The following is a 14,484-nucleotide window of genomic DNA, read 5'->3' as shown; positions in this document are numbered from 1 at the left end:
ATGGACCGGCTGCTTCCTCCAACAGAGCGCGGCGCTTTCCGGCGCGCGTCGCCGTCCCCTCCGGCCGCTTTCGCGCGGCGCACGGCGGTGACCGGATCACATCGATACACAGGGGCCAAAACGCACGATCGGTGCCACTCGTCTGGCCGCGGATGGCTCCACGTCGGCGGGTGGACCGCATCATTAATTTACCCGAGTCCGAGCCATGCACATGCAACGTTCAGTAATAGTATTACTAATTAATAGTGGAACAGGGGGAAGGATATCTCAAACCGTATATTTAATTTACCTATATACGGTGTGTAATGTACATGTGTTACAGCTGGTGTACGTACACTGTTGTACCTCCTAGGCACGTGCTGCGTACGTACACCTGTGTATCTTATCCATCACCAACCTCTCTATATACGTACTAGCTAGGAAGGGAGATCAATCGACGATGCACCGTATTTATCTACGGCACGTACATCTCCCTTCGACGTATACATAGACCGACATACTCACTCACGGCGTACGCATCTGGGAGCACCATTTGGCACTCCCAGCGGTCGCAAAGCAAGCCCCCAGTACAATACATAATCTACATGTACGTACACTTATACGTACCCCGTATACGTACTTAATCATAGACGAGAGCTCCGGTGATCAGAAGCTGATGGGGTAGACGTGCTGCATGTTGGGGTAGAAGAGCCCCCAGTTCTGCTCCACGCCGCTGTCCTTCTGGTTCTCGTTGAACATGGAGAAGAGGTAGGTCTCGATGCCGCCGGGGTGCCTCGGCGTGCCGCGCCCGACGTGGTTGATCAGGTACTGGTTGTAGATCCTGGCGTTGGCCGCGTTCGCCTGCTCGCCGCCGCCGGACGGCCACCCGCTCTCCGACACCACCAGCGGCACGCCGGAGCCGCCGTGCCGGCCCATGGCGAAGTAGAAGGCGTCCACCGTCGTGTCGAACAGGTTCTGGTACCCGTAGGCGCCGTCCTGCACCACCGTGCCCTTGGAGGTGAAGAGCGCGTAGCTCATGTCCATGGCGCTCGGGTTGTAGGCCCACGCAAGGTACGGGTAGATGTTGGCCATCAGCGGCGACCCGGTCCGGGCCAGGAACGACAGCACGGGGCCCATGTACCCCTTGGCCTCGCCGGTGAACTCGGCGGCGGAGGGCGGGCTGTACACGCCCAGGATGGCCTGCGACACCGACGTCGTCACCTTGATGTGGCCGAGCCCGGCAGCGGCCAGCGCGGCGTGGACGTTCTCCATCGCCGGCGCCAGGTTCTGAGCCGCGCCGCCGGCGACCTCGTTGCCGACGCAGATGTAGCGGAAGGACACGGACGGGTACGCCTGGATGTTGTTGCGGACCCAGGACGCGGCGGCGGCGGGGCTGGCGGCGATGTTGGAGAGCACGTCGTTGGGGGCGCCGACGGTGACGCTGATGCCCGAGCCGCCCACGGCCTGGAGTGCGCCCTGGTCGGGGGCGTACAGACGCATCGCCGAGATGCCGTTCGCCTTGTACATGTCGATCACCGTGCTCGCCGGCGGCAGGTTGTTGGCGCTCATGCCGTAGCACACGCCGATGGCCTCAGCACCTGCAAGTACGTATATTTCACCCCCGTTAGTTAATTATCATGTACAGTACTACTTACCACACTTAAATTAATTAATAAGCAAAGTAAATTTATTTGTTAATTATTTACCGTCCCGGGTAACAAATTTTTACTACTAGATTAATTTATTATGAAATACCAAGAAATCAAAAAGAACAAAAGGTAAGTGTGTGCACATAAAACAACAAGGTCGGCGGCAGGATGCGATTCTTGTAGAAACACATCTGCAGCCTTTTGACCTGACGTTGGAAATCCACTGAGTTTTCTATCCCCAGAAAGCGACATTTAACTGAAAATTTGTATGTATGCATGGACGCTCACGGATTGCTTCCTGCTCTCTCTATCTGGAGGACTCATTGCTGATGTTACGTGAAACCTTTTCTTTTTTACAGCGAGTAGTCTCAGTTGGTGTCAGGTGCACGCACAGACAATGGCGCCGAGGAATATTTTGGGCAGCAGCTTGACCGGGTTGTCGCTGCGTGCAACAGAGTAATTAACTAATAAGAGGAATTAAGTGGCTTAAACAACGGGATAAAACTTTGACCTGTCGAGTGGAACTTTTGAGTTAGCCACTAACCCCCTTTATTTCTTCCCTGGTTCGCATCCTAGTTGCTAGTTCTACCTTAAACTTTGGCAGATAACTTTGCTGAAAATCTGCTGGGAAGCAGGTAAAGCTACTCTATATTTTTATCCTTTTGAAATCGGTAACAGATATTTAACAGGCGTGCAAGTACGCAACCGCTAGTCAACTTAGGAAATGGACTAGGAATATGCTCAAGCGGGAGAGAGGGAGGTAGAGAGAGAGAGAGGACCACATGCTAGAGAGAGAGAGGGAGAGACAGAGGGAGAGGGAGAGAGGGCCAGAGGCGGCCGGATGTGAGGATAAAGCTCTTGGTCCAACGTCCGCACCACGACCGTTGGATAGTCCACGTATGATCGATGTGGATCGCCAAAGCCGTTAGCTAGCGCAGGCGGCCTAGCTAGCTCTCTCTCACACATACGTGCGCCACAAGCTAATTACCTGCCTCTCCACATATTTTCAGCTTATCTATCTAACCGCCATGACACCTATGTGCATATATATGTACACATACCTACATACATATATATTAATTCCCTTTCAGTGATTTGGTAGAGCTAGAGCTAGCTCCTGCCTCTTTCGCGAGAAAAGATTGATGTGGTGTAGCACTGCAGCTGACAATGCAATCCTGACTAGACCAAGACCACTCAGCTGCAACTGCAACCTTATGATTTGCACCTGGTCGTCAGAACTAGCTAACCCTATTCATGAATGATTATTAATCCATTTTAAGTCTAATCCCCAATTGAGTTGGTTATGGGATAGCCAAATCAGACCAACAGCATTAAACTCGATCGATCATCCTGCACCACCAGCCGCTAGCTAGCTAATCAACAAGCTTGAAGAATGGAGCAGCTGACGCCGTACACATGAGTAGCCGGCCGGCCGGCCGGTGCGGCATCATGCGTCGCCGGCCGTTGACAAAGCGTCAAGTGACGCGACGACGACGGCCGGCGAACCGCCGCCGGTGGAGTGGTACGACGCAACGGAATGAAAAGGATGGCGGCGAGCGAAGGGTTTGGTCTGCAGGTTGATTGCGCTGCGCAGAGTGGTTGCACCGAATTCTCGTCGAATCATCGGCGAGCTCTCGTGAGGAATTGGAGTAGTGTGGTAGGAGGACTTGCGACAACAGCGGCCGGCACAAAAAAGCTTTTGCACTCGATCATGCACGCATGGGCGAGGTAGCTAATTAAACTAAAGTTATTAATTTGCATGACGCTGAGAGAAAGAAAGATAGAAAGAGTGAAAGACGGAGACTAGTCGTCTGAGCTAACCTTTCGTGACTGATCGTTTCGGAAAGATGGTTAGGAGAGGCAACTAGCGAGCTAATTAAAGTGACGTGCGTGGTCACCGAACAAAGGCTAGGCTTCATTTGCAAGCTTGCTGCTGCATGCAGACGACACACATGACCCATCTGGCACAGTAACTTTACTAGCTACTAGCCTCTCCATGTTTCTCCATCAACTTTTGCGGTTTAGATACTAGCTAGCCGGCCAGAAACATCCTTTTCAAGGTGATTTTGATTAAGATATCGATTCCTCGAAGAAGCATCTATGCTTAAGATATTATTTCTATCCATTTTTCTGTGTAGAAAACTTTATGTTCCCGTGCTGTAAAAAAATACATATGTTACCCTAGAGTCAATTTTCAAGTCTGCCTGCCTCCAAACACTACACACGAAAACAAGTTTCGCAAGCCAAGAGAAAAAATAGTATTAAAAACAACTGATGAGAGCCGGCAGTCAAAATCTAGGTTTCTTGATTTCCTTTAAGAAAGTGATTGGTGCCAGAAAAAAAAAATCTTCAAAACTACTGTTCCATTGCTGCACGAGTGATCCGTGGAGAGTGAAATAGACGGCGTTTACCCTGTGTGACCTATGCTATACAGAATAAACGCCGCAAGAAAGCGACGGGCACCAAAAAGGACGGGCGGTTTTGACGGCTAAAGTAAAGGGCTATATCCTTGCATGTCGTTGTTGATGAGAGAGAGATGTGTGACTGCTGTGTGCGTTTCTCTCTCCTATATTATCTTAGCTCATGACATGGCTACGTAACTGAATTATTAACCGGACCTGAAATAACTTATTTACTAGCTATCCGCTTCCTCTGAAGGAACTAACTCTCCTATGCCGTGCACAAACAAGAACATGCATGCGCGCCCTACCTAATCATTTTATTCTGTCAACATGAATGCAAACATGAGAGGGAGAGAGAGAGAGGAGGAGGAGGAGGAGGAGAAGAAGAGAGAGAGAGAGAGGTAATCACTTTGTGGGATGGATGCAAAGACCCCGAGGAGCAATGCCATGGCGAACATGGCGGCTACACCTTGCCTTGCCATTCTCTCTCTATCCCTCAAGCTCGCCAGCTCTCCCTGTCTTTCGTGGCTATGCTAACACGTCTCTCCAACAAGCCAAGAAAGACTGTTTCTCTCTTGTGCAAGCTAGCTGAAGCTTTGTTTCCTTGTTGAAACAACCGGTGGCCGCAGGCTCCTTATATAGATGCCGAGGATCGGAGGAGAGAGAGGCGGGCAGGGTTCGGTTCAATCCCCACTTGAATTTTTGTGTTGGCCCGCCCGGCGTCTCTCCACAGCGGCAGCCAACATTAATTTAGCCTATTCTAATTGACGAGAGCCGTTTGTGCTGGCGTCACGAGTCCCACAGTGTCTGGTAGCCAGAGGTTATCCGGTACACTAGGTTGTTGTGACTTGTGACTAGGGAGTTTCTCATCATACCAAACACCTTTTGAAAAATGGGTTTAAAAATGTTGGGCACCATGATGTTTGACGAAAGGGAAGTTTTTAGGTCAACATATGAGTCGCGAGGACGCGGCGCGTCGAACCGGTGTGACCAACGTAACTCGGTCGACAAACTTGCACGTCTTACTCAGCGGACATTCGGCCTGTCGGTTCTTTTACGACATTTTCCTAAGTCGTAGAAGTTGACATGACTTACTTGTTTATATGGAACCTTAGATTTTGATAGAACTGTTGTTGCGTATCTTTTCGCGTGTGAGGTCATCTAAATATTTTCACGCACAATCACAATCAAATCTAAATGTAAGAATTTAACCGACGTCCTTGTGGTATCTACTTTTTCTTGTTCTCCTATATCTGTCAAGGAACAATAGTCTCCCTAACTTCAACTTCATTTATAGGTTTCATAAATTTGCTGTGAGAAACTGATAATTAAAATGATGACAAACTAGTGTTTTTGGTGTACCTAATTAATAATCTATTATGAACCAAAGAATTACTTGCACCACTTTAATGAGATATTAGGTGTTCCATGGACTCTGATATGCCTATGCACCTTTTTCAGAAGACTAGTTCCACTTAAATTGGTGCATGGTTTTTCCGAAGGAGAATGATTAATTTGAATTCCGCAGCTAGCGATGATTAATTTGAATTCAGCGGGCGATGTAAAAAAATCATATATAGTTTATTTTCAAAAGAAAAAATGAATTACATGTATATTCACTAAGACAGAGTACAACTCATATGAGTAAAGCTGGTCATGATCCTGCGGTGTACCATATTTTTTTCCCCAGTATGTCATGGCCAGTCTGAACAACGAACTGGCTTCCTCCCACATCCAACCGTTAAAATTTTTATATTGCTGACCTGATCTGTGGATAGGAAGGCACATGCTGTTGCTATCAGTGGAGTCCCGTTATGCAACTGCTTTCCAGTATAACTACTAATGAAGAGATAAAATTAGGTGTACCAAATTAGTTCACACCAACGACAGCTAGCTGATCCATACACTCTTATATACATGTATGTGCGAGTAATTAATTAATTATTTAATACGTGGGACAGAGTTAGATCGTTTCGATATATGGGTTATTTGATTCCAATACATATGGTCCCTTATGCATTGGAGTATCTAGGATTTTGGAGGCAATGGCACAATTAGCATGTTGTAGTGCAGAAGCTTCCTATTACTCACTTTAAATTCAATTATTCAAAGCCGGGCTTGTTGTAGCAGCCTCTCCTTTTTGACATGTCAATGCAAACTGGTGTAATGATGGTTTAGGTATGTGTTTTATACAGTTACACTGATCAGAGATAGCTAACGGACCCTAATGAAAGCCAATTCCAAATTTTCGTTGATGTGCGCATGCATGCATCCTTTCTAGTCACTACTTCATCCATCTGAAATATAGTTTGACGACGGAGGGACCGAAGGAGTATATGTTATTCAAAAGATGGAATTTTTGACATCGACTCTGTAACTGATGGAATCAGGATGTCTGCCCACATGTACACATACATGCAACCAACACACACACAAATGGTGCACGCAGCAATTGCTTGGAGTTGGTTGCCCTGGGCTTTTTGCCTATGTGGATCCCAAGTCACCCCTTGTCCTATCCGCGGCTCCCTGGATGGACGGCAGCCGCCTGCCGAGTCGGACGGAGGGGCCACCTGGAAAGTTCCGCCCTATCCACAATTTTTCTGCTTATGTGGCCGCGAGAAGGCAACGTGTCCTGTCACCGTTGCGGCATAGTGCCCGGGTGGATCCTGTTCTTCCGGATATGCGTGTGCACGCTCTACCCGCCTACGTGTTGGTTCCATCCGTATGATCCAGCAGCCAGCTGAGTCCCTTTCGCTGTGGGGGTGGGATCTTAAATAAACCGGCACATGCATTGTGGCTCCATATTTTCATTCCCATGTTTTTGATTGGCTCTCAGTCGTCCTCCATCACTTGTGGAAATGTGCATTCATGGTCTATTTTGATTTTCTTCTTGATGAAATTAAAAATATGCACAAAGGGGGGAAAAAACATATCAATCTTAGAGCATTTTTGTGCGAGCCAGCTCTTGATGTCTATCTCAAGCAGGGAGGAGGAATCATTGAAAACCGAAAAAGGGATGGAAGAAATGAAAATCGAAAGGTTTACGAGGGGTCAGTAGAGCCTAGTGTACTTGAAAGGTCGCCCTTAATAAGTTTATCTTTATCTTGCTTATGTGGACACGATGACATACCATGTCCTGTCAGTAGATAGCTACGCTACACAGGGGGCTAGTAGTGACTGGCGACCATGGCTTAGGTTTGCTGGAAATTCCCCTCACGCTTTACTCTCCGGCGGCTCCGTGATGAAGTGGTTATCTTCTTGCATTGCTGTATTCTACAAAAATATCGGCAAATTGCTGCTTTCGTTCCATGTCCTTTTGCTTTTGCCATTTTATATTAACATTTACCAAGTCATCGTTTCCGTGCCTACCATTCTCTAATTCAACGCATTTTCTCCAAGCAGACGACGATTTTTGGTAGACTATATATTCTTATGCTATACCTAGAACATAAGGCATGTTACTGAAGATCTATTATTCATACAGCTTAGCAAGAAGACTCCCTTAAATAACTGCACAAACTGAAGAATTTCATTTATTCAAATAATAAAAAATACAAAAAAAAGCTTAATTAGTAGGGGGCCTTCTTTTGAGAGCCACGAAAATGCAAGGCCCCATTACTTCAAAAAAAAAATGCAAGGCTCCCACACACTGTTCTTTTCCATTAAAGAAATGCAAGAGGCCCCAAAAAGAACACACAATTGGATCGGAAGAGAAAAAAGCTAGGCAAAGCGAGGAAATAAAAAGCAAGAATCGAGTAGTGGGGGATAAAAGAATATCGCAAGCAAGCTAGTTGAGGGCCGGTTACATGATGATTATAGCCCGGGCCCACCACTGTTACATGATAAGTGCAGCAGTTATACCCCAATAGCTAAGCTCGATCGACGACGGGTCAGTGTAGTCGTCGGATCATCAGCCGATATTTCGTCGACAAAGCAGCCGGCCGGCAGCATGGACGGCGGCTAGCCAAATCAGGGGTAGACAGAGGCGTGACGGCCGGGCCGGGCTGATCGGATTGATCATGCCGGCCGGCGAGGTTTCTTCCGTGTTTCCTCTTCCCAGAATCTTTCCAGTGCATTCCTGTCACCACCGCCGCCTCATTTTCAGGTTGATCGAGCCACACCACGGAGAGAGTTCCAGGAATTCTTCTCGCCATCTCCATCATCGGTCGTCGATGCACGCTCTTCGTCCCGATCACGAGTACCTCTTCAAGCTAAGGATCGGATCCGGATAAGCCACAAAAACAACTTGAAGCCCCTGATCGTTTCATCAGGATAAGAGTGATAAGATTTCCACGTCACTTTTACCACACGGACACGGAGAGACATACACAGCCACTTGAGCTTGTGCACAGCATGCATGGTGCGGTTCATCAGCCATGTGTGTGTGCAAGTGCAGTGCAGTGCAGTCTGCAGTGGTCTCTACTCTTTAGGGCATGTGGAACTCCATTTCGATCCGCATGCTTCATGCACCAAACTACAGTGGATTACTTGGCTACCCTGCCAGAAACAAAAGCTACTACTGCACACACAGATCGTATACACAGAGTCATCACGTAATACATTATCCAGTCAGCACACATTCGGTCAGGCCTGGCCTGCTGGCACTCTCAAAATCGTTTTAGTTACGTTTATTGGCTTATTGCCTGACGTGGACACACACACACACAGTGAGTTGCGCAGCTGATGATCAGGATCCACGACCTCCTCTCACCAGGGTTGAACAAAAAGGATAAGGTTTCCGTGTCACCAATGCCATCGCGCCGTCTGCATTGTGTAGTGCAAGCAAATATATTGTACTACGAGAGAGAGAGGTGAAGGAACGAAGGGACAGCATCCATTGACACATCAAGATGGATGACGGTCGTTGATTCTTGATTGGCCCGGCCGCTTGTGGAGGTCGCCCGGCGACTCACGGCGACGGCCGACGGTGACGTTTTTCTTTTAGGAATTAGGACTCAAAAACTCGAAGGAGTACTGATGGAGGACACGATGCCATATATGTTTGTGTGAAAGGGACTAAGGGAGATGGATCGATGGGGGCTCGTTTCCAGTTATTTTCGCCCTTCTTCTTGTCATGATGACTTTGTCATTGGCGTGCCACATGTTGCGTGCTCCGGAACGACGATAAGATTCTCAAAAAGATCAAGGACGCAAATAAAGCTCCTGTCTCAGAAGCTTCAGCATCAGGAAGAACTAACACAGGGACAACTAAATCTCAGCTTAATTATAACAAATTTGTCATTACATATACGTTTAATTCTGAAGGTGCTTTAGGATTCATGAATCAAAAAAGTAAATTTTGGTTCAACAGTACATGTACTAAGGTACGGCGTAATGTTAGGCTATTATTTACGGATCAACAATATTTCCAAGAGAAAAGAAACATGGTGCAGGTAGATGAGCTGATAGCGAGCTCAAGTGCTCAACATTAGAGTACAAAACTTAGTCCAACAAACGACGGCATTATTCAAATGATCCATGCCAAACTCTGGAAGCTTTTCTCTCATGGAAAGAGAGAATGTGAAAGGAACAGAGCAGTGCGGGTACTTATGTGGCAGGCTTGAGCTTTGTTTTTTCAAAGATGTAACATCAGTATTACCTCATGCATGAACTTGCTTACAAGACTCCCCTTCCATTGATTAATATAGGTGACGACTAGTAGCAGTAGCAGTAGGTGTAAGTCTTGATCCTTGATGTTGTATATCGAGCCGTATTAAGTCAAATTTCGTGCCGCATAAACAAATTAAAATAACAAAGGAAAAAAAACACCCAAGCTGCTACGTTGGGGAGATGATATACTTTTTCCAACTCTGTTGATTCAATCGTCAGCTTTATATGGATGCAATACTTTAAAGTAAGAGTTGATGATGCATTTTGGTCTCTTCTACGCTTCTTTCTCTTTCACCCTCCCTATAAACGACTCTTAACCCAAAAGAATGGAAAGCATATCATCTCTCAAATAAACAAAACATAGATGTTTTCCTGATCAAATTTTAATCTTATCCCAATAAACTATTTTAGTCTTGCTAGTTGATTTACCTACTTTTATTATCACCTCACTTCTGCCAGTCAGTCACAGTTAAAGAAGACTGCAACCTTAGCTTGCCACCTCCGGCCCGTTCATTATCGTCAACGCACCAACCCTAGTGGTCGAATAAATGGATGGTGGGTTGAGGAGATATTATTTCGATCAGGGAATTTTCTTAACTCCATTGAATCACTCGTCAACCTTATACTTGGATGTGTATAATTCTTTAAAATTCGAGTTGGTGGTACAATTGGTTTGTCTAAGCCTCCTTCTCTTTCACCCATCTAAACAAATGTTAGCAAAGAAATAATGGAAAAAAACATATCACCTCTAGAGAATAAACAAAATGAACAGCAACAACGAACTCACCCATATTGCACAGGTCGCTTTACCTACTCATCATCCCACCTTCCCCTACTCGTCACCACTAGGGGTCAGCGGATATTGGCTCACTGGTAGTTCCTCCGATTCAAATTGTAAATCGTTTTAATTTTTTTAGTATATAATTTTTGCTATGTCTAGATACGTGAGTAAAAATGATGTATCTAGAAAGACTAAACGACTTACAATTTTTTTAACAGGAAGAGGCAAGGTGAGAAAAATGTCCGAAGTCACCGTGCCATTGAATCTCAGTCTAATTGACGGAAAAAAAATCGAGTGTTGGAATGCTTTGAAATACCTGAGTGTGGCATATACAGAGCTATATGGTACGCAAAATTTTGATGGTAATTCATTTCACGCGAGATTGAAACCGTACTTTGGCCTCTAGCTACATGTATGGGTCGATCGATCACTTCCATTATTTTCACCTCGGTGGATCAGTTACAATAGCCTGGCTTATGTAGGCTACGGGTGAGAACGCTCGATCCAACCTTTCGATCGGCCTGTGCAAACTTTTGTGCGTGTAAGTTAGCGGTAGCTATAGCCATTGGTCAGGCCGAGCTCCAAGTGTCGTCGATCAACAGATCGAGCTGGACACGTTAAGCCCTGTGTTTAGTAGGACTCGTGGCGTAACCCAATATGATCATGTCATGATGATATTATGTGTCCTAATCTAATCTGATAATGCGCGCGTGCTTTGCTTGTCCCTTACGCCGCCCATAACATAAGCAAGAAGAGATAGCGAGAAGAGTGCGCGCGCACGCACACACGCATGGCCACCGGTCGAGCCAGGTCCAACTGCCGCCTGTCCAAGCCAACCATGAACCATTAGTCGTCGCCCATCTGCACAAAGGCCAGTTGATCGAGGTCGGTCAGTGTCATACTGTCATGTGTCATGCGCATGACGAGATCAGAGGTTCACGAGGCGGGTGCTCCGGACACGCCATGTACCTGCTTCCAATTAGACGGGTCGTTATGTTAGGTACAAATCGATCCCGACCCTAGCTAGGATGATGCTGCATTATACAATTACAATATTGGTTTCAGCTGCCCACCTTCATCAAGGACGACACGCCAGTCGTCGCACGTGTCGTCGCACTGGATCAGTGTATATACGGAGCAGTAGGGCTGGGCAATCTGTTTAAACTCACTTCTCCAAAGTAGTAGAAATAAATAGCAGAGCAAAACTGATCCTAAATAACTGTATTTCAGTTCTATTTTTCAGGTTTATTCCTGGACACCATGTATTACAGTTTTTTGAGGGGGACTATGACAGGGCAAGAAGCCGGCCTGAACATTATATTGATAAGTAAGGTTGGTGCTTACATGGTTTGTGAAAGAAGAGTAAGAGAGAAAAGCAAGACTAATCTATTGTTACAATGTTTTGAGACCACATCAGGAGGAAGGAGTCAACATGGGACTTGCACCGGTAAGTCCAAAGGCGAAGATCAGCAGCCACATTGCCAACCATCGCCGAAGCAGTGATATGCAAGCCATTGAACACAAGGGCATTACGAGTTTTCCAAATATTCCATAGCACCGCGGTGACGATGGTTGATCGCACTGCCGGTGCCGTGCTCTCCGGTAGATCATCGAGGGTCTAGAGGTCGCCGTAGGAGAGTAGGTGCGGCACGACGATCCATCCGATAGCCCGCCAAACCCTGACGGCCATGGGGCATCGCAGGAGGAGGTGATGTTGATCCTCATGAGCACCACAAAAGGCACATGTGGACGACTCAATGATATTCCGATGATGCAGAAGGGCCACCGAAGGAAGCCGGTGGTGGTGCACGAGCCAAAGGAAGTGCTGACAACGCGGGATGGTAGTGTTGTGCCAGATGAAGGCAGCGAAGTCGTCGACAGGCCTTCGTTCCATATGCCACGCATAAAACCCTGCGGAGGATAATGGTTGCATGGCAGCGCCCATTCCTCGCCAATCCACCATACTAGGGATAGGATGTGCATTAGAGAGTGCCTATTGCAAGAGATGGAGCTTCGCTTCCACAGTTGCACAAAGGTGTGGGTGGAGGAAGAACTCCCATTGATTACCAAGCCAAGCAGAGGCAATCGAGATGTTGGGCCATCGACAATGAGAGAGGAGTGCAGGGAAGAGCTCAACCAAGGGAAACGGACCAAGCCAGTGATCAAACCAAAAGCAGTAGTTTGCACCATCACCAAGATGCACTTGAGTGCATTGCCTGAATTCCGGCAGGAGCTTAAGCAAGGTAGTCCAGATTGGAGTGTCTAGATGATATGAGTCGCCTAGATCATGGCCAGCTGCAGGGCCATAGAATTTCCAGAACCATCATTGCCAGTTGGTTGTAGGGGGAAGTTGAAGCTTCGCCTGGAACTTGGACAAGAGCCCCCGGTTCTGGATGGCCAGGTCTTTGACGCCTAGATCACCATGAAGTTTGTCCCAGCAGACCATTTTCCAAGCAGACTTGCATTGGCCCCCATTGCACTGGGATTCGTCAGTCCAGATGAATGCACGACGGATGTCATCGTCAACTTCAATTGTGCACTGCAGTAGGAGGACAGAGCACATGGCATAGACTGGCTTGGCACCGAGAACAGCATTGGCTAAGGTTGTGCACCCGCTCAGAGTCAGTAGGGGACCGCACCAGCCCGGGATGTAACCGGCCACAGCGCGCACTAGTGGTTGAAGATCACATAGTCGTAGCTTGTTGGTGGAGAGCGGCAGTCTGAGGTATGTTTGGGGGAAGGAAGCCAACGGACATCCAAAGGTAGCAGCCAGGGAGTAAGCCTAGTTGATGTCAATGGCGATCGGGATAACTGTACTCTTCTCATAGTTGATATGAAGGCTGATCATAGTAGAAAATTCCTGGAGCAGGCCCTTGAGAGTAGCAAGGTGAGCACTATCAGCCTTGATGATGATCAATGTGTCATCTGCGTACTGAAGAACGGAGCACGGCGCACCGAGTAGCAGAGGGTGCTGGATGTCACCACGGGCGGAGGCTTGTAGCAGCATTTGCTGAAGGAGGTCAAGCACTAGAATGAACAGATATGGGGGGAGCGGGTCACCTTGCCGCAACCTTTTCTTGCACTGAATCCATTTGCCTGGGACGCCGTTGAGGACAATAGCCGTCTGACTGTAAGCATTGAGCGAGGTGATCCAGTCACACCAGCATTGACGGAAGCCTTTGGCTGAGAGGATGGCATTTAGGGCTGGCCAATCAACCGAGTCGAAGGCCTTTTTGAAGTCAAGCTTGAGAACTAGGACTGTGGCCTTCCGTTTGTGGCAGCACTAGACAATCTCGATGGCATAGATGAAGTTTTCTGCAATACATCATCCCTTGAGGAACCCGGTCTAGTCTGAGTGCACGAGGTGGTGGATGAACGGTTGCAAGCGCATGGTCATGCCTTTGGTGCAAAGCTTAGTAGCACAGTTCTGCAGGGAGATTGGCCGATAGTCCTTCGGCAGGATGGAGTTGGATTTCTTAGGTAGGAGAGCCAGGTAGGCTCTGTTGATGCGATGCAACTCCGCAGTTCCAAACTGGAAATGAACCATTAGTTGCAGAAGATCGTCCTGAACAAATCCCAGTTGTGCTAGTAAAAGAGCGGGATGAAACCGTCAGGAAAGGGTGCACAATCCTTGTGCATAGCAAATAGCAGCTGGTTGAGCTTAGCCCTAGTGAACAGTGCAGTGAACGATTCCGCTTGGACGATAGACAACGATGTAGTGGCAAAATATTGCTGCAAGTTGGGGATAGGTGCGCATTATTCAGCTTCGCCCAGTAGCTGGTGGTAGAAGGCATGAAGAACAGTCACTTTGGCAAGGTGGGAGGTGACCACAGAACCATCATCGAGTTGTAAGGCCTTGATCTGACTGTGCCGCCATTGGACTATCGCCTCCATGCTGTGGAACTTGGTGTTCTCATCACCCAGACGGCAGGAACAGATCTTCCCACGCTGCCTCCAGTAAATTGCCAATTGAGCAACATGTTCCTGAGTTGAATCACGCACCAGAGATCGAAGCAGACGCTTAGCATGTAGACGGGTCGTTGCTCTTCAAGAAGGTCCATCA

General features: G+C 47.5%; 1 protein-coding gene across 1 annotated transcript; it reads right to left on the bottom strand.

The window, feature by feature from the left end:
* Positions 1 to 253: 253 nt before the first annotated feature.
* Positions 254 to 4,749, bottom strand: LOC101778496 (lichenase-2). Its single transcript, XM_004962202.2, has 2 exons — positions 4,440 to 4,749; positions 254 to 1,577 (listed from the first exon to the last, which is right to left on the bottom strand). Exons 1-2 carry the CDS (start codon positions 4,510 to 4,512, stop codon positions 646 to 648), a joined length of 1,005 nt encoding a protein of 334 aa, XP_004962259.1. The 5' UTR covers positions 4,513 to 4,749; the 3' UTR covers positions 254 to 645.
* Between the last annotated feature and the right edge of the window lie 9,735 nt (positions 4,750 to 14,484).

The sequence above is a fragment of the Setaria italica genome, chromosome III (genome assembly GCF_000263155.2).
Source record: "Setaria italica strain Yugu1 chromosome III, Setaria_italica_v2.0, whole genome shotgun sequence".
Lineage (NCBI taxonomy): Eukaryota > Viridiplantae > Streptophyta > Magnoliopsida > Poales > Poaceae > Setaria > Setaria italica.
This window is presented reverse-complemented; position numbering and strand designations above follow the sequence as displayed.

What these genes read in the sequence shown, in the direction of transcription:
- LOC101778496 (XM_004962202.2), bottom strand. Translation starts at nt 4,512, where the DNA reads ATGGCAAGGCAAGGTGTAGCCGCCATGTTCGCCATGGCATTGCTCCTC. An exon ending in CTTTGCATCCATCCCACAAA is followed by an intron (nt 1,578 to 4,439) that starts GTGATTACCTCT and finishes ACGTACTTGCAG; the next exon opens with GTGCTGAGGCCATCGGCGTG.